This window comes from Chiloscyllium punctatum, chromosome 15 (assembly GCF_047496795.1).
Source record: "Chiloscyllium punctatum isolate Juve2018m chromosome 15, sChiPun1.3, whole genome shotgun sequence".
Lineage (NCBI taxonomy): Eukaryota > Metazoa > Chordata > Chondrichthyes > Orectolobiformes > Hemiscylliidae > Chiloscyllium > Chiloscyllium punctatum.
Genome location: NC_092753.1, coordinates 76,264,158 through 76,287,991, shown reverse-complemented (window position 1 = coordinate 76,287,991; position 23,834 = coordinate 76,264,158). Strand labels below are relative to the sequence as shown.

The 23,834-nt window shown below is 38.5% G+C and overlaps 1 protein-coding gene across 1 annotated transcript in view; it reads left to right on the top strand.

Annotated features, from left to right (window-relative positions):
- The window catches only part of LOC140485924 (sorting nexin-9-like), an 87,975-nt gene extending 67,094 nt beyond the window's left edge, over window positions 1–20,881 (top strand). The window contains exons 11-18 of the mRNA XM_072584369.1: window positions 1,170–1,270; window positions 2,535–2,635; window positions 7,705–7,782; window positions 9,324–9,400; window positions 9,533–9,622; window positions 16,828–16,942; window positions 18,272–18,363; window positions 20,279–20,881. Coding sequence (XP_072440470.1) covers window positions 1,170–1,270; window positions 2,535–2,635; window positions 7,705–7,782; window positions 9,324–9,400; window positions 9,533–9,622; window positions 16,828–16,942; window positions 18,272–18,363; window positions 20,279–20,323 — 699 coding nt within the window. The 3' untranslated portion in view covers window positions 20,324–20,881. The remainder of the gene's footprint in view (window positions 1–1,169; window positions 1,271–2,534; window positions 2,636–7,704; window positions 7,783–9,323; window positions 9,401–9,532; window positions 9,623–16,827; window positions 16,943–18,271; window positions 18,364–20,278) is intronic.
- Window positions 20,882–23,834: the final 2,953 nt, after the last annotated feature.

The following is a 23,834-nucleotide window of genomic DNA, read 5'->3' as shown; positions in this document are numbered from 1 at the left end:
CTGGATGAGGGTGTAGAAGGTGGGTTGGTAAATTTGCAGACGACACTAAGGTTGGTGGAACTGTGGATAGTGACGAAGGATATTGTAGGCTACAGAGAGACATAGATAAACTGCAGAGCTGGGCAGACAGGTGGCAAATGGAGTTTAATGCAGACAAATGTGAGGTGATTCACTTTGGTTGGAGTAACCGGAATGCAAAGTACTGGGCTAATGGTAAGATTCTTGATAGTGTAGATGAGCAGAGAGATCTCGGTGTCCAGGTCCATAGATCCTTGAAAGTTGCCACCCAGTTTGACAGGGTTGTTAAGAAGGCATACAGTGTTTTCGCTTTTATTAATAGAGGGATCGAGTTCAGAACCATGAGGTTATGCTACAGCTTATACAAAACTCTGGTGCGGCTGCACTTGGAGTATTGTGTACAGTTCTGGTCACCACATTATAAGAAGGATGTGGAAGCTTTGGAAAGAGTGCAGAGGAGATTTACTAGGATGTTGCCTGGTATGGAGGGGAGGTCTCATGAGGAAAGGCTGAGGGACTTGAGGCTGTTTTCATTGGAGAGAAGAAGGTTGAGAGGTGACTTAATAGAGACATATAAGATAATCAGAGGGTTAGATAGGGTGGACAGGGAGAGCCTGCTTCCAAGTATGGTGACGGCGAGCAGGAGGGGGCATAGCTTTAAATTGAGGGGTGATTGATATAGGACAGATGACAGAGGTAGTTTCTTTACTCAGAGAGTAGTAAGGGTATGGAATGTTTTGCCTGCAACGGTAGTATATTCGCCAACTTTAAGTACATTTAAGTCGTCATTGGACAAGCATCTGGACGTACATGGAATAGTGTAGGTTAGATGGGCTTCAGATTGGTATGACGGGACCTATTACTGCACTGTAATGTTCTATGTTCTATTTACCCTGCATCTACCCTATGCTATATGTGGTTGCACATAATTGATTATGACATTGAGTACCAAGAGTGGGAAATTATCCCCCCACTTTCATAAACATGACAATTCATGAGAAATTTGGAAATTTTATGATAAAGTATACTATTGAAACAACAGCACAGTTTTCAGCATCAAACCTAGCAATCTCTTGTGGTGACTTATTCAGGTTATTGCACATTATGACACATTTTTCTGAATTTGAATGAATAAAGTTAATCCCTCCTAGGATTGGAAATCTGGTAAAAGAAATGCAGAGAAGGATGAAGCTGTTGGAGGAATGATATTCTCTGAAATAATGCCATCATCAGAGTTTAGGCTGCTGAATGGGTAAGAGTTTTTTTTACTATGCACGTGGTCAACTGTTGTGACAGCAATCAGTCCTAAAACTGCTATAACATTTTGCTTAGGAAAAGCAAACAGATATTTTAAGTGAAAATATATCCACATTCCCATGGTTTAAACGAGTGGTATGAAAACGTTGTTTTTTTGGGCAGCTTGGATTCATAAATTGGTGGGTACTTTGTCTGCACATAAAGTTTGATTGTATGACAAATAAATGTCATGTTGCTATGGACCACCAAACCCCCTTAAAAATATATTAAGAAGATAGCCTAGATTCTAGCTTTTACTGTATCTTAAAGGCAAGCGCTAGGTGTTGTGTTCCATAACAATTTGTTTGGTCAAACTCCCAGTTTTGAAGCAAAACACACTTTATTCATACACTACAGTTAAAATACAACAAAAGAAAGAGGAAATTGGAATAAGTTAACAAAAGGCATGACTCACTACCACTAGTTTCTATACATACAGACAAAGAAGGACACCATTTTGACCGAGACAACACACACATCCTAGGACAGGTGAAACAAAGACACACAGGAGAATTTTTAGAGGCACGGCATTCTAATCAGAAATCCATCAATAAACGCATCGATTTAGACCCTATCTACCTTCCCTTGAAAAAAAGAACCGGAAATGACATCACCCACCTTAAGAAACCAAGACCTATAAACAGAGAAGCGGACTTACCACCAGCACTTCACCAGAGACTCTCACTGATGATGTTCCCTAGTAATGGTGACGAAACATCTGAAAACAAACCTTCAAGCTCAGAACAGAAGTTAAACTGTTTCAACATAATAATGTCCCATAAACACATGCTCGGCAAAGGCAAATGCAGAAAGATAGTTTGTCTCACGTGCAATTCTCCAGTCCAGGAAGCAAGTCATCCAGAGCAGACTCAGACAGAGAGAGAGAAAGGGAGAGCTGTACTTTATGGGCTTTGAAGCAAACTGTTCGGCACCTCTGTCTCAACTTTTCTTCATTATATATAAAACAAATGAGGATCAAATACACCTCTTAAAGCCATAGTATTGTCGCAATATACCACAAGTTGCTGATGCTGCATCTATCATGCTGTCTTGGGAGGTTCAAAATAGACTTAATTAATATGGTAGAACAAATCTAAGATGAGCTAAGAAAGTCGAAATGCTAATTAAAGTTTAAGTATTGAATTTAATATTTATATAGCTGTTAAAATTTTTAAAATGGTTAGTCTTATTTATTGATTTTTCTTTCTTTTAATTGGCAGAGAAGAACCAGAAAAATATTTAACCTTTGCCAAATGTATGGGAGAAAGTGTTAGAAATCTTATAACAGTGACAGAAGAACACACGACACGGTGCACTGGATGTACGTGTAAAAATGCTCGATTAAAAAAATAAAAATGCATCTTCGGTAGCAATGCCATTACAGTGATTCAAGTATTTTCCATCAGTGGTATCGGGAGCACTAATTTATATGGGTCTGAAATTTAACAATAATGTTTATTCTGTAACCAGTTTAAAACCAAACACAACAACCAACTAATCAGTAGTAATTTTGCACTATTGTAGTAAATTTTGTAAGTCTGGGACAAGGATATTGCTAGTTAAAATTAGTTTGTTCTGTTGCCAATACCAGATTAGTTTAAAAGTCTAGATTTAGATGAAATCATTCTGTAACATGAGTACATATTTCTAAACCTTATCCTATATTTATTACCTTATCGAGCAGAAGTCATATTCATCCATTGGGGATATATTAATGTAAAATGCAATGTTTCATCTATTGCTTAATTTAAAATGTCATTAGACTGTATGAAATCTGTATTACCAGTTACACTTCTACATGTTTTAGCATTCAATGTTAGGGGCACATATCAGACCCATATTGGTGCCACAAATTGTAACTGATAAGTTGTACTTCAAGAATAGCCTTTTACTTTGATTTCTCCTAAACTTTGTTTAAATGATAGTAAAATTCTTTTAAAGATCTTTTCATTAATGCCTCCATTTTAAATCTGGTTTCTTGTCACCTGTTCATCTTCCATCATCCTTCTGGCCACCAAGCATTTATGCTTTTTAAAAAAATGTTCCTCCAGCAGTTAAGTAGATACTTGTTAGTTTTCTCTCCCAATTTAAGATGCAGATATTTCTGTCCCTGTGCACCAAGTCAAGTTTCTTTGTACATTTGCTGACTTGCCCCTCTTCACTGCCTGTAGCCACCACTAGCATCCCTCTGTTATTCAAACTCTATTTTCATTTGCATTTTGCTAGCCCTTGTTTAACCACATGAATAGGAGGTTCGTAACATAGATCCTTTGGAAACTCTGGATGTAATGATATAGGTGTAAAAAGAGAAGGCCTTGTTGGAAATGCTGTGAACGCCCTTGGATAAACAGGAGTTTAACCAAGGTGGGACAGTCTCATTGAGTTGGGCGACTAAGGAAAAGGATTAAACTGTCATCTCTGGGCTAAATGACCATGTCAAAAGCTGGGAAAAACAGCAGTCATGAAGAATTCTATTTGTGACTTTAAGTAGTGCTGGCTAAGTACTATGGTAGGGAGGGAAGCTTGATTAAAGTGATTCAAGCATAACAAATTGAACATTTAATTTTCTACATCACAGACATCACTTCAAAAATATTTCATTGATTGTAAAACGTTCTGGATTTTTTAGACCATGTTAGGCCCTACATTAAATGCAAACCGGTCACTTATGTAACCATAATAAATAGGAATCTTACATATTAAGATGATGAAACTTTGGTTTCTTCCATATTGGTCTTGCATTTTTATCAGTTACCACATTTAGGAGGCTAGCATTAGTAGGATTTGCTTAGATGCCAATCAAAAATAGTTGATATTCTCTATGTATTTATATAGTAAATGATATGTATATAAAATGTTGGGAATTCAAATCCTGCAAATCTGATTTACAACTATATCTAATGCATTGTTTGAACATATTTTAATATGCAATAGTTGTCACATAGTAGCAAAAGATTTCTTCATCTGCTAACTTCACAACAAATTTATAGAATTTAACCACCACTTATTGTTGTGGATTTTATTGGATTTGTTTTATGATTATCTCGTCTGATACAATATTATTAGATCTGAATATTGTCTTGTCTTGTTTTACTATCTACAATAACCATTCAGGGATGGCAGCACTGTGGCAGGGTTGCTGTTACTGTCCTTAAAACTGGTATAGATTTGATTTCAGGACTCCCAGTCTGAATAAAAGTCACACCTGATTTCTTAGCACGAATACAATTCATGAGCTGATTGTCCGAGTATTACATAATGTCCTTCAGTGGTAAAAGAAGACACATTTGTATTTGTCTGCCTAGCATCTTTTTCGCTTTGTGAAAAGAAGCAGGAGACAGATGTAACAAAAAAATTGAATGCCTATCATTCGCTGCCCAACTTCACGTTTTTGAGCAGTATGTGACTTTTCTCGAAGTAGGCAAAAGCTCTGTTAAAATGTTGAAGCGAGAGCAGTGCATCCAGTTTTAGGAGCTTCACACAATGTCGATCGAGCATTTGGCTACAGGCTACTTTGAGGTACTCAGAGATGATGGTGTTGCAATTTGGGCCAGCATTTATTGCCCATTTCAGGTTCCCCTCAGACAGTGGAGGTAGACTGCCTTCAGAACCATTGAGGTCTATTTGCTGTAGATATACCCACAATACCATGAAGGAGGGAGTTTCAAAACTTTGACCCAGCAATGCTGAATGAATGGCAATATATTTCCAACTTTGGATGATGCATGACTTGGAAAGGAACTTACTGGTGGTAGTTTTGCAATACATCTGCTCCCCTTGTCCTTCCAGATGGACGTGTCATGGGATTGGAGGGTGATGTCTAAGGAGCCTTGGAGAGTTTCTGCAGTACATCTGGTAGATAATGCACATTGCTGTTACTAAGCACAGATGTTGAAGGGATTTGTTTGTGGATGCAATGCCAGTGAAGCAAGTTGCTTTGTCTGGGATGGTGTCAAGCTTCCTGTGTATTGTTGCAGCTGCACTCATCCAGGCAAGTAGGAATTATTTCATTACATTCTTGTGCTATGTATATTTTGGACAGGCTTTTTGGAGTCAGGATGTGAATTACTCATTGTAATATTCCTAGTCTCTGACCTTCACCTGTACCTACAGTCTTCATTTGACTAGTTTAGTTCTGTTTCTGGTCAATGGGAAACGTCCAGGATGTTGATAATGAGGGTTTTAGTGGTAATTTAGCTATTGAATGTCAAGGGTCAATGGTTGGATTCTTCCTTGTTGGAGAAGGTCACCATCTGACACTTGTGGAGTGCGAATCTGGAATCCTGTCGAACCTGGATTTTGTAACAGCCTTCCTGCATTTGGACACAAACTACTTCAGTATCTGCAGAGCTGCGAATGGTGCTGAACATTGTGCAAACATTGGCGAATATCCCCATTTTTCATCTTAAAATGGAGGGAAGGTCATTGATGAAGCAGCTGAAGGTGATTGGACTAAGGACACTACATTGATGAACTCATGTAAAGATGTCTTGGAACTGAGTGACCAACCTTCAAGAATTGCAACTATCTTGTTTTGTACCAGATATGACTCCAGTCAGCAGAGAGGTTTACTCTAATTCTTATTGATTCCTGTTTTAATAGGGTTCCTTGATGCCACAATGTGGCCTTGATATCAAAGGTAAGTATGCTCGCCTCACCAGTGGGATTCAGCACTTCTGTTTATGTTTGAACCATGGCTGTAATGAGGTCTGGAGCTGAATGGCTGTGACAGAACCCTAGCTGGGCATCACTGAACAGATTATTGCTAAGAAAGAGTTGCTTGATAGCAGAATTGATGGCATTTCCAACACTTTACTGATGATTGATCAGAACATTGGTCAGGTTGGATTTGTTCTGCTTTTTGTCTACAGGACATATCTGGTAGATGCCAGTGCTATAACTGTATTGAAACACCTTAACTAGGGATATGGTATGATCTGGAGCACAAGCCTCCAATGCTATTGCTGGAATGTTGTCAGGGCCCATAGCCGTTGTGGTATGCAGTGTCTTCAATTGTTTCTTGATATCACATGGAGTGAATCAAATTGGTTAAAGACTGGCAACTGTGATTCTGGTGATATCTGGAGGAGGTTGAGATGGATCACCCACTGAACAGTTCTAGCTGAAGACTGTTACAGATGCTTCACCCTGAGTTCCTTTGTGGAGGTTTCCCCTCCAGTGAGTTGTTTCATTGGCCCCTACCATTCACAATTAGATGTGGCAGAACTGCAGAGCTTAGATCTGATCCATTGATTGTGGAATCAGTAAGGTCTGTCTATGGCTTGCTGCTTTTGCTGTTTAGCACATGGGTAGTCCTGTTTAGTAGCTCCACCAGATTAACATGTCCTTTTCAAGTAGCCTGGTACTGATTCGGACATGTCCTCCTGCGCTCTTCATTGAAATATTGTTGATCCTTATACGCATGCTTCTCCTGGCCCTACACAATATTTTCCAAACTACTTGCATCACTCACTTGGCTCTGAAAAGATCTCTTCCCCTTCCATTCCCCTTAAATACTCCATCTGGGCTCAGTGGTGATGCAGCCAATTTTTCCACACACCAATCTTGGATAAATTGTTTGTTCCTCTTGCTGGTTCCATAAGCTGACCTCCTGAATCCCCAAAGCACCTTCACAATTTACAAGGCACAAGTCAGGAGCATAGTGGAATTCTCTCCTTTTTTTTAATGGAACAACTCCAGTGTCAATCAAGAATCTCGATACCATGCAAGACAAAGCAGCCCATTTGCTTGGCATCCCACTGTGTCGTGTATACAAGATGCACTGCAGCCAAGCCTTCTCCTAAAGCACCTTCCAAACCTGCAACCTCTACCACTCAGGAGGGCAAAGCAGCAGATACGCAGAAATATTACTCCCCACAAGTTTCTCTCCAAGCCACAAAACATCTTGAATTGGAACTCTGATTCTTCACTGTCACTAGGCAAAATCCTGGAACTACCTCCCTAACAGAATTCTAGTTGTCCCCACATGTCAAGAATTGCATGTGGTTTCAGAACGCAGGCAGCTCATAATCAGGACAATTACCGAAGTCACTAAATATTGGCTTGGCCAGGTACACCCACATTCAATGAAAGGATAAGTTATTTAAAAAGCAGACTAATGAATACACTTTGCATTTGGCTACTAAAGCATTGGAAATCATCAAAAAGCATTTCCCATTGTATTAATTGTTAAGATTACAGTTCAGGTAACCATTGCTTGTTATAATTTGATATGACTATCAATGCATAGATTATTTGAGGTATTGATTGCAATTTTTATAATTTATGCAAAATTGATAGCATAGCTATTTTGCCTCAGTGTTGCTGTGGCATGATTTGAATTGTGTTAACATGTATTTAATTATGTCACTTTTAAACCTCTTGTTCCAGCACTGAAGTCAGAGTATATCAAAATAGGGAAGGCCTTCTCAGATATCTCAGCATCATTTGCTAAAAGCACCTATCTTGGTAAAGTGCATTGTTATACTTTGATTTTGCTTTATCAAATTAATAAGCATAAGGATCTGGTTTCAGCAATTTCAAAACATTACTTAGAAACGTAAGGTTTAACTTCTGTTATATTGTACCTTGATGCAATAATTCACCATAAAAATGTAGGTTATACATGTAAATTTACCTGCACCTAGGCAATGTTTTGGATGAACCTTGGAAGCCTCGAGTTTGCTCTTCATAGTCTTTTCAGCTGCAGGCAGAATTCTAGAAAACGCTAATCTCTATATCTTTTCTAAAACACAGTGTACTCATTAGCTTGCATCCTGTGCCCTGTTCTCTTATTTGACTAAAATAAGTTCTGCTTACGTTAGGCTTCTATCAGAGACTAAATTTCACAAGGCACCCAATTTCCTGTTTTAACCCCTGTCCCCTTCCTCCTCCACTGGCTACATTGTCAATGAGAGAAGTATCCGAAGGGGAAAAGTGGGGAGAGTCCTGCAACGATTAATGAGCTGATTAACCATTAATAGAATGCTGATTATATTTCTGCCCCTCTGGACACAAGGTTCTGCCACAAATCAGAGCCAACATCTAATATGTGAGTTAAAAAAACACACAGGTTAATTTTATGTTCATGGGCATTTGTGACATAGTACTGTCAAACAGCAACACTGAAAGAGTGTAATTAATTATTTACGTGTTCTAAATGAATGATTTATTTTCAAGTGTATTTCACTGTAAAATACAATAGAATACGGCAAAAAGCTTTTATTGGTCACCATAATCCGGCACCTATTTTAACAATTCGAGAATAAGAGAACATGAAAAGATATAGCTTAAAGAGAAGTTCATGTACATACAAGTTCTGAGCCAGCTCAGAACCACCACTGCCTAGCCATAGCCAACTAACATGGAAGTCTGGTGGTCCAAAGCTGATTCCAGTTTGAATACCTTCAGGTAGTTGCAAACAAGTTGGCACAGGGTAGATTTAGGAGGGCAATGCAAATAACACAAATAAACAAAGCAATCCTAATTTTTTTTATTACCCTGTTCTGTTGACACATCGACAGGCAGTAGAGTGCAAGCATTTAGTTATGGTGCAACTTTGTTCCAGCAAAGCAAATGAATATTAATTCAGAGCTGGAAGACGAAGACCAGGTGATCTCATACTACTTAGGATTGAACACATCCAGAATGCAACTTGAAAAGCATAGTGAACAATATTTATAAAATATCCAGATGTCTCAGACTGCTGTGTACATTTTGAGCCAAGCTAAAATTAATGTAATGCTAACAGAATACATTCACAGCTACCAGTGCTTTCTCAGCAACTGCATTTCTAGGCATGTGATCCACACCTATATAGAGAGAGCCCGTAGAAAGATGTTAAATTTTGAGCCAGGTTAATGAGATCTGTTTGACCATAGCCACTAAGACAACTACAAAATAGATAAGCATGCAGCAGCAACAAACAGTGCTGCTAAATACCACATTGTAAATGTTATTGTCATACCAACATAATACAGATTAAACTTGATGAAATTATTTTTCAAAAGGGAAAGAATCCATTGGAAATGCATTGGCATTTGTGGGAAAAACGTACGATGATATTGGGAATGTTTATTTTGATCAGGTAAACTGAGATAATTAAGTGCAATTATTTGAAAATATTTACTGTTTATTCATTCTTTGAAAAATTTGTCTTTTTGTAAATACTCCTTTGCAATGTAATAAATATCTGCTATGTTTCTTCTTTCTGTTGCAGCCAAAGCAAGATGTTCACTGTTTGTTGGAGATCAGTAAAGAGTATAAAGGATTGCTGGCCTGTTTCCCCGATATTATAAACGTCCTCAAGGTTAGATTCAGGTTTCTTTTCTCTGAATTATAATATTAGGACACTTACAGAGGACAACGATGATCATGAGTAATTTATGGAGTTATTAAGGTACGCAGTAAGTCATGGCATAACTTAAAGAGGCTCTGATGTGGAGAAGCCAGTGTTGGACTGGGGAGGGCAAAGTTAAAAATCACACAACACCGGGTTATAGTCCAACAGGTTTATTGGGAAGCACTAGCTTTCGAAGTGCTGCTCCTTCATCAGGTGGATTCCACAACCACCTGAAGAAGGAGCAGCGCTCCCAAAGCTACTGCTTCCAAATAAACCTGTTGGACTACACCTTGGTATTGTGTGATTTTTAACTTTAAAGGGGCTCCCACTTTCTGTCCCCAAAAGTCTTGATTTTGAGTGTACATCAATCTACTTTACAATTAACATTCTATACCTACATGAGTAGTCATCATTGATTTTTCACCCAGAAATGCAAGTTTCCTTAAGAATTATTTTTATAGCTGGATCGTATGATAGTGGATTGACATACAATCTTGCATATTTTTATAACTGGACAAAAGATCAAGTAAGCAATATGGATTGCATTGTGAAGATCGCATGTGTTTAAGACATGCCCACTCTTTGTTTTGAATACCAACAGCGTTTCAAAATAATGGTGAACATCAATGATTCACTTTAATATTTGGCATTTAAGACAACTCACATTTTGGAGGGATTTTTTGAGATTTCAAAAGGTAAACTTATAAGTCTACATCTGTGATGACACCATTTCCAGCTGAGGTTACTGTGCAACCACTGGTTTCAGGAACCCTTACAAACCAGGAAGGTCAAATGAATTCTTCAAATTTTGTTTGGAAATGATGAGAAGTCCAATGAAGCCACTTGAAACAAAAACTGAGGCAACCTGTTGTAACGATACAAGATAAACAGTAATAATGTGCTAGAAGCAGTTGTAAGGGACAGGTTCAGATCTTCTACCGTTGACATTTTGAAAGCATGACAGTTGGCATTGAATGCAGTTGACACAATATCATAGCAATAGGCTAATCCATGAAATGTGCTTGTAAATATCATTATGTGTAGCTTTGTCGGTCTGCAAACTGAGTGGATCCCAATAGGTACTGATGAGAAGATATGAGAGAAATTGTTTATGGCACTAATTGATATCCATTAGTAGGTACAATCATAAGAAAGTTTAAAGCGTACTTTGGTTTCTCTTATTTTTCCTCATTGGCAATAATTTCATATTGAACTTTATGATAATATGGTTGTTATTTATAACAACCTTCCCACAAGTACTCAATTCTGTTACTTGTCACATTTCACCACTCAAACCTGAATTTTAAAAAATGCTTTTTATCTGAACCTATAAATTCGCCGTAAACAAGAAAATATTGAGAAATTCTTCGACAGCTCAAGGATTGGTGTATTCCTAAATACACTAAATACTAATGCATTATGAAGTCCAGCAAAATATTTAAGGTCTGTTTTTAAAAAAAAATACTGTATGATAAAATTTAAGAGAATCTGAACTTGGCAAATCTCGGAGAAAAATCACCTTCATATCAGTTGCAGGCAGCTGGGTAGTGGTACTGACAGGGGGAAAATAGGAAGGAAATTGAGGCAGACATCCTATAGTAGAGGGTTGTGGCAGGAAGTCCCCTGCCCAATCTCCTTTATATTCTTCCGGAAGGTGAGTGAGATTTGCTTGGATTTTATGTGCAAGAGTGTAACAACAAAGGTTGACATTATGACTGAATCACGTCAACAAGTTGGGTTTTGCAAATGGAAATGAACATTTTATTTTTAAACTGAGATTTGCTTTGCATTGCATCAGCGCTATTTTCTTGATAGTTTCCCTCAAATAACCTTGCTTTTAAAAGTAACTCTCTCCATTCTCACGCTTTCCTTGTCAGTCGCAGTTGTGTGATATTATTAATGAACATGTTAATAAATTTGTTAGTAATATCATACATTGTAATATTAACCTATTATCTCTAGATTTTTCCATTCTAATATGATTTATTACCAGCTTAGCAGAAACATATTTCTTCACTTTAAACTGTAAGCTCTATAATATATTAGTGAGATAAGGATGTACAAATCAGGATGTTTATATTTATTCACCAAGAATTCATTAAAATGGAATGCATTACACTGCTTCATTTTGGATATTATTAACCATGTTGGTTTTATGAAAATTAAGTATGGATACTGAATCATAAATGAGCAGCAGGATATTAATACTTGATAGTATTGCGAAGGTAACTCTTCCAGCACAGAAGTTGTAAAAGGAAAGCATACACAGTTTATCATCTTCTTTTGGTGCACAAAGTTTTACGTATACCTTATTACTGCATTGTGTCAAAATATGCTCAGGCCACAGTAACAGGGTTCGGCCATAAACAAAGATAAGTATTACATTGATGCAAATGATTCCTAATCCGATCTTTAGTTTGGATACTTCAGAAGGAATCACAAATGTAGCAGCTTTAAGTACAGAAAAAATGTGAGCTATTAAGTAAAAGAATATCGTTGAAAAGGTTCCGTTTTCTTCAGAATCCCACAGCAGCAACAGTAGAATAAAAGAAAATGTTAATTTCACTCCATATGTAGATTTTGGTGTAATCACAAACATGCCTTGCTGCAGAATCCAACATCTGTGGTGATAATGGTCCTTCCAGTACAGTAAAGAAACAAAACATACACCTGCAGTTGAGACTACTATGAAGTGAAAGTCAGACAGCCAAGTTGGACCAGGTCGAAACTGATACTGGCCAGGTTGCAACAGCATACCCATCTCGATAGCACTAACAATTTGAACAACAGCTTCTGTAGTGAACGCCACAGCAAGACTAAAAATGCCCACTTCTGTGAAATGTGACATATGACGACATCGATCCTTGCTTGCACCAGTCTCCAGGAAGAGAATAGTACAGTTCATTGTAATGCACAATACAGCACAGAAAAGACAGAGTGCTCTCCATTTAAAATCCACTGGACCGTTCAGGGTAATGAAGAAAATACAGGCAAATCTGAACAGTAGTTCCAGCCAGCGCAGAACAGGGTTCTTCATCCTTGCAACATCCATTTTGAAGTCAGATTTATTTTATATAAAAAGTCTGGTTTTAAGATAAAATTTTAAGTAACTTTAAACTCACTCAGTTGTGTTTCACTTTAATGCTTGCACTTTAATCCTCCTTCCCACACACAACTGGAATCTATCCTCCTCCTCCTCGTGTTGATTGCTTGCACATTGAATAAATGCAAACCTGGCACCAAATGATGCTGCTTTGATTGGCTCACTTGGTAATCTTTCATTCAAAATAACTGCATTCAAATATCCTACAAATGAAAATAGGATCATTATATTACATTATCATTTTTTATACTAACTAAACTCCATTTATCTTGAAATAGTAACTAATATAATCTCCAAACCAAAGTCACAAAATCTATATAATGTATTACCATTTTGCTTGAAAAATTGGTATGTTTGATTTCAAATATAATGCCTAGAACTATGACAAGTGCATATGTTCAGATTCTTTGTCAAAACAAAGTGCTAATTGGGTAGATTTCCTTTACTCTGCTTGTGGAATTTGAGGATATAGTAGCTGAGAAACTTAAATCTACTTTTGTGCTAGGAGGGCTCATTTTTGTGCTGGGTGGCACAGTGGTTAGCACTGCTGCCTCACAGCGCCAGGGGCCTGGGTTCAATTCCAGCCTCGGGCGACTGTCTGTGTGGAGTTTTCACAATTTCCCTGTGTCTGCGTGGGTTTCCTCTGGGTGCTCCAGTTTCCTCCCACAGTCCTAAGATGTACAGGTCAGGTGAATTGGCCATGTTAAATTGCCCATAGTGTTAGGTGCATTATTGGGGGAATGGGTCTGGGTGGGTTACTCTTCGGAGGATCGGTGTGGACTTGTTGGGCCGAAGGGCCTGTTTCTGCACTGTAGGAAATCTAATCTAATCAAAAAGTAGATTCTGCAAATTGGGAATGACAGTGCTGAAAATATTGCAAACAATCTTTCCATATACCAAACCATCCATATTCCAAACCATTCATAAAATTGAGAGTAATTGGAATGACTACACAAGTTTAACTTGTGGATTTGCCAACGTTCAATCAGGTTTCAAAACAAAAATAGGGTGTTCAAACTTAACTGGTCACAGCAGCAGTGAGCTATAGCGAAAACAGAAACAATCAAAACAAGTAATTGGCCATTGCTGCATTCCACGCGAATAAAACAACGCAGATTAACCCTGTTGAGAACTGAATGTCTTTTGGAATTTGCACACTGAAAATAAAAAATGATTTTTTAAACATTGTGGATAGTGTGGAGGACGAATGTAGGTTGCAATGGGATATTGACAGGATGCAGAGCTGGGCTGAGAAGTGGCAGATGAGTTTGACATGGAAAAGTGTGATGTCATACATTTTGGAAGGTCAAGTTTGAATGCAGATTACAAGATTCTAGGCAGTGTGGAGGAACAGAGGGATCTTGGGGTCCACATCAATAGACCTCTCAAAGTTGCCACCGAAGTTGATAGGGTTGTTAAGAAGGCATATGGTGTGTTGGCTTTCATCAGCAGGGGGATTGGATTTAAGAGCTGCGAGGTCATGCTGCAGCTCTTGGAATATTGTGTTCAGTTCTAGTTGCCTCATTATGGGAAGGATGTGGAAGCTTTAGAGAGGATGCAAAGGAGATTTACCAGGATGCTGCCTGGACTGGAGGGCATGTCTTATGAAGAAAGGTTGAGGGAGCTAGGGCTTTTCTCATTGGAACGAAGAAGGATGAGAGGTGACTTGATAGAGGTGTACAAGATGATGAGAGACATAGATACAGTGGATAGGCAGAGACTTTTTGCCCAGGATGGAAATTGCTATCATGAGGGGGCATAATTTTAGGGTGATTGGAGGAAGGTTTAGGGTAGATGTTAGAGGTAGGTTCTTTAGTGGTGAATGCGTAGAATGCACTGCCAGCAGTGGTAGTCGAGTCAGATATATTAGGGATTTTAAGCGGCTCTTGGATAGGCACATGGAAGATAGTACAATGAAAGGTATGTAGGTTAGTTTGATTATAGAGTAGGGTAAAATGTTGGCAGAACATCGAGGGCTGAAGGGCCTGTACTGTGTTATGTTCTATGTTTAACATGGTAGTGAGACTTCACATTTCTCTGATATTGGGCCGCATTTACTTTGAGCATCTGAAGATTGGGCTAGTGCTGTCGCTCAGGAAACTGATAGAAGGTTACCAGGAAGAGAGGCAGGTTGGGAGATAGGGGAAATAGTGACTTGAGGGTAATGGTAATGAGAATCTTATGCCAGAAAGCATGTAAGAGAGGCTGGTGTGCATTGATGAACACAAATGGCAATATTTGCAAAGGACTAGTGGTGCTGGAAGAGCACAGCAGATCAGGCAGCATCCAACGAGCAGCGAAATTGACGTTTCGGGCAAAAGCCCTTCTGAAGGGCTTTTGCCCGAAACGTCGATTTCGCTGCTCGTTGGATGCTGCCTGAACTGCTGTGCTCTTCCAGCACCACTAATCCAGTATTTGGTTTTCAGCATCTGCAGTCATTGTTTTTACCATATTTGCAAAGGAACCAAGTTCTTTGAATGTGAGGTCCAGACTCCATGTTGAGCTTTTTATTTGGAGTAACCTGATAGACTGCCTGTCAGATAAACCAGGTGTGTGCATTTATCTTTTTTTAAATTCCTTCTTGTGATGTGGGTGTCCCTGACTGGATCAGCATTTATCGTCCAGAGGCAGTCAATTGTCAACCACATTGCCATTAGTTTCAAGTCAAATGAAGGTCAGACAGCTGAGTTCCTTCTCTGAAGGACATTAATGAACCAGATTGGTTCTCCTGACAATCAATAACGGTATCATGGTCATCTTAATTCTTATTTCCGTATGTTTATCAAATTCAAATTCTACCAATTGCCATTTTGAACCCGGGTCTCTGGAACATTACACGGGTCTCCGCATTAATTGTCTAGCGAAAATACCACTAGGCTATTGCCTCCAATTGTGGTCCAAACATAGCTGGAGCTGTCAGCAGTTCTCTCAGGGCGATCCAGTGTTGTGGTGGGGTCGATAAACTAGTGTTAGGCCTCTTAAATGAATCTGCAACAGGATTCTAAATGCTGACTGGATTTTCAACATTCAGCATTCTGTTGATTTTGTGCCTTTTTAATAATGTGAGCCTTTACCCATTTTATTGGAGACTTTGGACCATCATATAAAAAATAGGTGATACACAGCCCAGTTTCTATAGGCCACTGTGGCTTCACTTTTGATCTTACATTTATGTATATCTGTACTATTATCTGCTTCATATTTCACAATGGAATGTACTTTTAGTAGCTTTGTAACTTTTCCACAGTTTCTTATACCAATTATATAGTAAAATTCCATAATGCTTTTCTTGAGGCAAAAAACTAATTTTTTTTGCCACATGACAAGCTAGGTTTATTTTTGTAACTCCAAACACAATTTTTCAGTCAGAGTATTCTTCTACCCCTTGTTAAATCATGCTCCTATTCTTGCACTGCCCCAGGAGTCCACATAATATGTTGAATGAGTATCTAACAGGCCAGTGTTAAAAACCTGGGTCACAGTGGATGGAAACATTACCTATTGAGGCATTGAATCTGCCTCAAAGGAGACTCCCTGGTGATGTTTTTATTTGGTGAGCAGTTCCAGTGTGCAAAAAGTAAGTACTGCCAAAAACGAAATTCCCTGCCTCAAAAAGGTAGGCCTTCTGCAAACTCCAGGATCTATTATCCTCCCTTTCATGTCATCTTCAACCTTCCTGTTGCCTGACCTTCATGTATACAATTATTGTTTTCGATTTGAAAGTGCTGCAATTTATAATTAATGAGGTTTTTTTTACATTTCAAAAAGGGTGGAGCTGGAAATGTACAGCAGGTCAGGCAGCATCTGAGGAGCAGAAGAGTCAGCGTTTTGGGCATAAGACCTTCATCAGGAATGCATCTTCATGAAGGGCTTAAAACATTGAGTCTCCTGCTCCTCAGATGCTGCCTGACCTGCTGTGCTTTTCCAGCACCACACTGTTCGACTCTGATTCTCCAGCATCTGCAATCCTCACTTTCTCTGAGTTTTTTTAAAAATACCTAAACAGATTTTAGTGCATTGCTGTAGATGTACTTCAGTTGAAAAACGTTTTGTGATGTTTTCTTCCCAGGGAGCAATAGAAAAGGCTCATGAATATGAAAAACTTGCTCAAGTCAACAAAGTCACAATGAAAGAAAAGGAAGCCATAGTTTTCAAAGCTGGAGTCGTGTCTTCAACTATACAGGGTATGAACCTTTTTAAATTGTCTAGGTTTTCTTGATAACTACTTCTTAGGAGTCAATCTAACCTCCTCCTCAATCAAGTAGAAATTGAGCAGGTGCAAAGATTAAATTGGCGTTGTCACAATGATTCCCTGCCACATCCCAAATTGCAATATTCCCATTCCCCACTATTTTTACTTTCCAAATCTAGAAGACATAATTCAAATGAGAGACAAGACTCATAAACATTTCAACCAGAGTCCCCTAGTGACAAGCCTTTGACAATGGATACTCTCTGGCATTGGGAAAGTCAAGAAAGTGAATTATATATTTTCTTATGTTTCGTTTGGACTGGAAAAAAAACCAAATTTCTTCTTTTTGCTCTGCAAGGAAACCATGGACTTCTCATTTTGCTGCAACCTCCTCACATCCATACTTACTGTGGCCTGGGTCCCCAGCAGCAGTTAACTATTGACTAATTTTGACTCCCATCTACTGGTAGTAAAGTCAGTCCTTCTGACTTCTGGCAGGAGATGGTGTTGGGTCAGATCTGTGATTCAGCATGGGAAAGGTAGTTCACCACCCACTTCAGAGGTATTCACCACTCACTTCAGCCTCCCCACATCCCTACTACTTGCCAAGGATTTTAATTGGTCATATAAAAACAACAGCTAAAGCACAGATGACACTACAACAGGGTTCCAGTCTGGCTCAATTAATAAAGTACTTCCACAAGATTCTGCTGTCAATTCCACCCTTGTTTAATTTCCTTCCAAAAATTCACTCTTCCTTGCTTTTATTTTAAATCAATTTTAATTATAAAAGTGCGATTTGCTTTAGAACACTGCACTGATTTTTCTGTGCAATGTTGGGGGTTTCCCTGTTTTATTTTTAAGTAGCTGATAAAGGTCTGAATGAAGTTATTGAGCTCAACATCATCTTTTTGCAGTTGAACAAACACTTCTCAGTATAATTATAAACTTAGCATGCTCCAGCTTAGTCAGAATTTCCATTGCAGGCTGACTTCCTTGACGGAGTCAATAATTGTCACTGTTCGAACTCAAAGAAGACAGAATATAAACTGTTCAGCATATTCTGCAATGCAAATATAACAATCAATAATCTCTTTTAAGGATGTAGCCTTTTACATTAGTCTCAGCGTACAAGAGTCATTGGTTACTTTATTTCTTCCTGAACAGTGAACTGCTGGAAAGAAGAGATTGTTGCTATAAACACTTGCATTCTCCAAATGCTGAATTCTTGACAGGCTTGCATTTAAAAGTGAGAAATTCTCACTAAACAGTTGTGTTTGAGAACTTTCAATTCAGTAACAATGTTTAATTATTTTTGCAGCTGAAATCAATCACTTTAACCGTGAACTTACTAATGACTACAAAGAAACAATTCAACATTTTCTGTATGAACAGGTTCAGATGTATAGCAAGGTAAATATTTCATGATCCATGACCTGCACTACAGTACTATTGAACATTTTTGAATTTTTTTTTCTCAAGTTCAATTTATTGAAATATGTTCCCATCTTCCAAAAGGGTCAATTGTTTTAGAACTATACACTTAATGAATCATCTCATTAAAGTGATCTTCAAAATCATAACAGAAAGAAATAATACTACATTTTGAAGCAGAAATTGATTAAGTATATTTTGACTTTGGACCTGGAATAGGAACAATGAAGGGAATCTTTGACCAAAAAAAAATCTTCTGTAAATATTTAGAGGTGAACAAGAAAATTGACATATATGTCATAGACAATGGCCAAACCTGTTTATTATCAAAACTTAACAGACGTATCATTGAAATATGAACTTGACAGTAAAGATGTGAGATTTATCTAGAACTTACTTTGGGGTCAAATAATGAGCATCAGGGGAGGCAATGCTATTATTGCTAGATTATTAATCTAGAGAGCTGGGTAATGTTCTGGAGACATGGGTTTGAATTCCACAATGGCAGATGGTGGAACTTGATCTAAAAATCTCGGATGGCCTTGAAACCATTACTGATTGTCAGAAAGACCCATTTGTTTCACTAATGTCCTTGGGGAAGGAAACTGCCAGCCTTCTCTGGTCTAGCCTGTACAGTACTCCACATGCACAGCAATGTGGTTGAGTCTTAACTGCCACTAGAACTAACACTAGAAATGCCCACACACCATGAATATTTTTTTATAATCAGATATGTTTTCAAGTGAAGATAGGGCTAAGTACCCTAGCCACTATCATGTCTGTGCACAGATCAAATATTCAGAGAATTAGATGTACTTCCAGTGGTAAAATTGCAAGCGCCGTTTACAAAGCTTCTAAGTTTTATATCATCTGCAAACTTTGAAATGAGACCTGCACTAAGATCTATATCATTAATATAAAACAGGAAAAGTCAGAAGTCCCAATACCAATTCCCCTCTCTATCTTCCTGCTGTCCAAAAGATATCCATTGACTGTTACTGTTTCCTATTATTCTGCCAATTTTATAGCCATCGAATCATAGAGATGTACAGCGCGGAAACAGACCCTTTGGTCCAGCTCATCCATGTCGACCAGATATCCTAACCTAATCTAGTCCCATTTGCCAGCATTTGGCCCCACAATGCTGCAATTGTACCAGCCTCCACCTCTGGCAGCTCTTTCCATATACACACCACCCTCTGCATGAAAAAGTTGCCCCTTAGGTCCTTTTTATATCTTTCCCCTCTCATCCTAAACCTATGCCCTCTAGTTCTGGACTCTCCCACCCAAGTGAAAAGATTTTGTCTGTTTATTCTATCTATGCCCCTCATGATTTTATAAACCTCTATAAGGTCACCCCTCAGACCTCCAGAAAACAGCCCCAGCACATTCAACCTCTCCCTATAGCTCAAATCAACCAACCCTGGCAACATCCTTTGTAAATCTTTTCTGAACATGAGCTACAACGTTTGTCACAGTCTAATGTACGATATCAAACATGTTTTGAAAGTCCATGTACACCACATCAACAATCTTGCACTCAGCGACTCTTTCTCTCACTTCTTCCAAATAAACTCCAGCAAGTTAGTTAAATCTGTCTTCCCCTTTAGAACTCCATCCCAGATCTTCTGAAACAATCTCTTGAACTTCTTCATTTCTGACAAAAATTCAACCGCCTAAAATGTAACTCTATTTCTTTCTTCACTAATGCTGAGCTCAGATCAGCTGAGCATTTTCTACATTTTGTTTTTTTAATATTGAGAGTTCATTGGTCAGAAAGAATGGGAGACAAAAACAAAATGAAGAAAATAGTGCAAGATTTGAACACAATGGAAGATCATTGCAATATTAGTAATATATACATTTCTAATCTGAATTTATATTTATTTTACAGATAACAGATAAGTTAAGAGAGGCATATGCTCGCTTTGAATTCTAATGGCTCCAACCAGACTCTTAGACCTCTTCAAAAAGTTACAATTTTGTAATTTTACATATACATTTTTTGTAAAGTCCCAAATTTATTAACTTATATTTTCAGTTTTACTACTTGTGTTGTTTGCAACATTTTGTCACCAGCTCCAGTAATTACTCCTTTATTTGCTTCCATTTAATTCTGATTGAACTTTTGCAGCATTAACAAAACATTTCCTGACAATTAAATCCAGCTATTCTGAGGCTCTTTGCTGGAACTGTAAAGAAAGTTTGTTGCAACAGCACTCTAATTGTGCAATGCAGAATCTTTGCAAATGCTCCAAAACTTATTTCTAATGTGTCTGTTACCTGCAGTAGGCCCACATTTTGCAACATCCCTACTCATTTAAAAAATAACTAAATTTGGAATTTCCTAAAGAATTATAATCTTTAAATTGTTCTCAGAGACTAAATTGTAATCAAGTGTAACTCCCACCTTTTCTAGAGGTGTGGAATAGCGTCTCCGAGCAGGTTGATTAGGAAATTAAGTAATAGACAATAGACAATAGACAATAGATGCAGGAGTAGGCCATTCTGCCCTTCGAGCCTGCACCGCCATTCAATATGATCATGGCTGATCATTCCTAATTAGTATCCTGTTCCAGCCTTATCTCCATACCCCTTGACTCCACTATCTTTAAGAGCTCTATCCAATTCTTTCTTAAAAGAATCCAGAGACTGGGCCTCCACTGCCCTCTGGGGCAGAGCATTCCACACAGCCACCACTCTCTGTGTGAAGTAGTTTCTCCTCATCTCTGTCCTAAATGGTCTACCCCGTATTTTTAAGTTGTGTCCTCTGGTTCGGCACTCCCCCATCAACGGAAATATGTTCCCTCCTGCCAGAGTGTCCAGTCCTTTCATAAGCCTATACGTTTCAATCAGATCCCCTCTCAGTCTTCTAAACTCAAGGGTATACAAGCCCAGTCGCTTCAGTCTTTCCGTGTAAGGCAATCCTGCCATTCCAGGAATTGACCTCGTGAACCTACGCTGCACTCCCTCAATAGCCAGAATGTCTTTCCTCAAATTTGGAGACCAGAACTGTACACAGTACTCCAGGTGTGGTCTCACCAGGGCCCTGTACAGCTGCAGAAGCACCTCTTTGCTTCTATACTCAATCCCTCTTGTTATGAAGGCCAGCATGCTATTAGCCTTCTTCACGACCTGCTGTACCTGCATGCTTGCCTTCATTGACTGGTGGACAAGAACACCCAGATCTCTCTGAACAGCCCCTTTACCTAATTTGATACCATTGAGGTAGTAATCTGCCTTCCTGTTCTTGCCACCAAAGTGGATAACCAGACATTTATGCACAATAGATGCAGGAGTAGGCCATTCTGCCCTTCGAGCCTGCACCGCCATTCAATATGATCATGGCTGATCATTCCTAATTAGTATCCTGTTCCAGCCTTATCTCCATACCCCTTTGGTCTAATCAGTCCACGCCAACGATGTTCCTAAATTAAACTAGTCCCATCTGTCTGTGCTCGGCCCATATCCCTCCAAACCTTTTCTATTCATGACCTTGTTTTTAAAACATTGTAACTGTACCTGCATCTACCTCCTTTTCTGGCAGTTCATTCCACACATGAACCACACTGTGTTAAGAACTTAAAATGACATTGTCATAGGAATGTCAAAGCATCTTGGTGATACATCTATTGTGAATGATCCAATTGCATACTCAAGTAAATTACAAGGTGCTAAAGGGAGTGATTTTAAGTCAATTATGGAGATCTGATGGTTCAAAATAGAGAGCTTTGCTAACAAAAGGGGGAAGAGTGCAAAATAATTGCAAATACTCCAGGAGGTAACATAAAACTCTTAGTGCTTAGTTACATAACAACTCACAGCCCTAACTGTGCATTCACAATAATGTGAAATCAGTACAAAGTGACTTCCTACAGCAAAGCACTACGTGACAGAAAGGAAAAGTACAGCAAGAAGAGATTCTGCTTCTGAGTTACTATGGAGACTTGATGACCCATTTACATTACACAAGTTTAGCATGAGTGGTATTTTGTTTTAAAATTACTTCCCATTTTATTTGGGGAACTGGGAAATGTGGGAAACTTAATAGAAGGGAAAAACAATACTGAAAATGTTCACATGTTTGGAGAAATAGTCATTTTAAAGAGGAGTACTAATATATAAATCTTTGTTTTGCTAAACAGATTATGTTGTCTGACTACTCAATACTTCACTGTAAATATTTTATAGTATAGTAACATACATTTAATATTTTGTGTTTTTATGTATCTGATATTTTCTGTTGGTTTCAGTTATGTTTTGAGCCTGGAAGAATAAGAAGACAAATATAACCACTTGTACTTTGTTTGGAGTATATTTAATAAAGTTTTTTATATTTTTGCTACATGTTACAATTATTTTGTTATAACTTTTTACATCAGAAAAAAATCTTACTTCTCAGCATCATTTTAGATTGTTATAACCGTTACGTTCAAATATATGTAATTTCCTTTTTAATTTTCAAATGGCTTACTAAAAACTAGTGTTACCAATTATTTTTTATTCATTCAAGGTATATGGGTGTCACAGACCAGGTGAGCATTTACTGCCCGTCTCTAATTGCCCTTGAGATAACTCGTTTACCCATTTCAAAAGGTTAAGTGTCAATAAAATTGCAGTGGATCTCGAGTTGAACATAGGACAGACCAAGTACAAGTTTCCGTCCCCTAGTGAGCCAGAGGGGTTTTCTATAATAATCTAATAATTGTGTGGTCCCCATTCCAGATGTGATATTTTAACTGAATTAAAATTTCTTACATGCCATGGTAGGTATTGAACTGAAGTCAGGGCCAAATGTTTAAGAGGAGAGAAGGAAGATTTAAAAAGGACATGAGGGGCAAACTTCTTAACACAGTGTGGTTCATGTGTGGAATGAACTGCCAGAAAAGGAGGTAGATGCAGGTACAGTTACAATGTTTTAAAAACAAGGTCATGAATAGAAAAGGTTTGGAGGGATATGGGCCGAGCACAGACAGATGGGACTAGTTTAATTTAGGAACATCGTTGGCGTGGACTGATTAGACCAAAGGGTCTGTTTCTATGCTGTACGTCTCTATGATAGGCTAAATTGGAGGAATAGGGCATCAATGTGGACTTCAACAGCTTCCTCATTTCCCCTTCCCCCACCTCATCCTAGTTTCAAACTTCCAGCTCAGTAACTGTCTCCTTGACTTGTCCGGACTTGTCCGACCTGCCTATCTTCTTTTCCACCTATCCACTCCACCCTCTCCTCCTTGACCTATCACCTTCATCTCCTCCCCCAATCACCCATTGTACTCTATGCTACTCTGTCCCCACCCCCACCTTCCTCTAGCTTATCTCTCCACGCTTCAGGCTCACTGCCTTTATTCCTGATGAAGGGCTTTTGCCCGAAACGTCGATTTCGCTGCTCGTTGGATGCTGCCTGAACTGCTGTGCTCTTCCAGCACCACTAATCCAGCATTTGGTTT